At 50.5% G+C, this 1,458-nt stretch overlaps 2 protein-coding genes across 2 annotated transcripts; both read right to left on the bottom strand.

The window, feature by feature from the left end:
* Window positions 1–197: 197 nt before the first annotated feature.
* Window positions 198–995, bottom strand: SAMD00019534_032140 (hypothetical protein; the record flags this gene model as incomplete). Its single annotated transcript, XM_012901347.1, has 1 exon — window positions 198–995. A coding segment is annotated over one exon (798 nt), but the record flags the coding sequence as incomplete, so codon positions are not given.
* Window positions 996–1,105: 110 nt separating this feature from the next.
* Window positions 1,106–1,444, bottom strand: SAMD00019534_032130 (hypothetical protein; the record flags this gene model as incomplete). The annotated part of the gene is made up of 1 exon (XM_012901346.1): window positions 1,106–1,444. One exon carries the CDS (start codon window positions 1,442–1,444, stop codon window positions 1,106–1,108), a length of 339 nt encoding a protein of 112 aa, XP_012756800.1.
* Window positions 1,445–1,458: the final 14 nt, after the last annotated feature.

Here is a 1,458-nt window from a genome sequence, read left to right as displayed (position 1 = left end):
TATATAGTTAGTCGTTTTGAATTTTCTTGATTTTTTTCTTTCTTTTCTTTTCTACTGTAGGCCTCTGAATTCGGCCACCAAGTATTGTTGATAGTTGGCGGCAGAGGCGGAAGACGGATGTCGCTGTTGCGAGTGCTGAGGTGCCACTTGGTAGTGAACTCGGCTATCTCATTCTTGATGTTGACTGGTCGTCAGGCCAGGATGTGACTCGTAAGCGTGGACATGAGGGAACGCCACTCCTGGCGGAGGAGGGACTTGAAGGATGTGATGCACACCAAGCTGAGCTTGGCCAACGGGGCCTCCTTGTTGCCAAAGAGGTGGTTGGCGATGTAGTGCCAGAGGTAGTTGACGATGATTGCCATGAGGTGGATGAATGGAAGGTTGGGGCGACGAGACTTCGTGGAGATGTCYAGTRCTTTGATGTTCCATTCTCTGACGTTGATACCAGAGCGTTGCTTCACCAAGTCTAAGGCTGGGCGCATGGCTTCTTGGGTCGCCACTTTGTTGCAGTCAAAGAAGAAGTGATTGTAGGGTTGGTCTGTGCAGGATTTGCCACAGAGAGTGCAATCATCGTCTGCTCTCATGTGATTGATAGGGAGGGTATGGGAGAAGAACCTGAAGAGGGCGTTGCGTGAAGAAGGTCCTCTCAGGGTGCTGATGACCTTGAAGATGTCTGGGAGCTTGAGGCCGTGGAAGACACTGAGCTGCCATTGACCCTCGGTCAGTCTGTTTGAGCCATACTTTGCCTTCCAGAGGATGGCATAGATGTCTTTCAGACTGAGGGTGATACCATTATTGTCCAAGAGTGGTACCTTGTTTTTATGGCTGGAGAGGTGGGCAGAGCGGAACTCCATCCAAGGTGTGTGGAACTTGAGGAAGAGACCAGTGAACTTGCCGCCCAGGCGCTTCCTGGCGTTGCGGTGTTGAGTTCTCCACGAGTCCAGGTAGCCATGGGTGAGGTGGGCTGGGGTGCCAAGTTTTTTTTTTTTTTTTTTTTAGACTATTTAATGAGGAGGTTTATTATATTGCAAATAAATGGGCGTCATTGAAGAGGCGGGAATGGTTAGTCCTATTTTAGTTTCGTTTTCCTGTTTTTTTTTGTTGATTATGTTTTTTTTGTTGTTGGGAGGGAAGATGGGGTTGGTATCGATGCTGGGGGGTGAACGCGAGTCTTCTTGGGTGCCTTCTTGATTGGGTTGATGGGTGACACCGTGTTGGGCACTCCCGCATGGGGGGGAGTGGCTGGCTCATCACGTCTTCTACGGAGAGAGAGGGGCTTGAAGGTAGCCTTCTGTTCTGGTGGGTCAACAACTTCCTTAGTCGTAGGTGTTGGTGGCTCGTTGGTAGTCGAAGCGACTAATGCGTTTGGATGTGTAGGTGCCTCAGCCGTCAGCTTGTCAAGCAGCATGCCGGATGACTCATCTCGGTCTGAGTCCTCCTCCATTGCGGTGTGAGGAG

This window comes from Acytostelium subglobosum (genome assembly GCF_000787575.1).
Source record: "Acytostelium subglobosum LB1 DNA, scaffold: scaffold5, whole genome shotgun sequence".
Classification (NCBI taxonomy): Eukaryota; Evosea; class Eumycetozoa; order Acytosteliales; family Acytosteliaceae; genus Acytostelium; species Acytostelium subglobosum.
The sequence above is the reverse complement of the archived record's forward strand: the minus strand, read 5'-3'. Positions and strand labels throughout refer to the sequence as shown.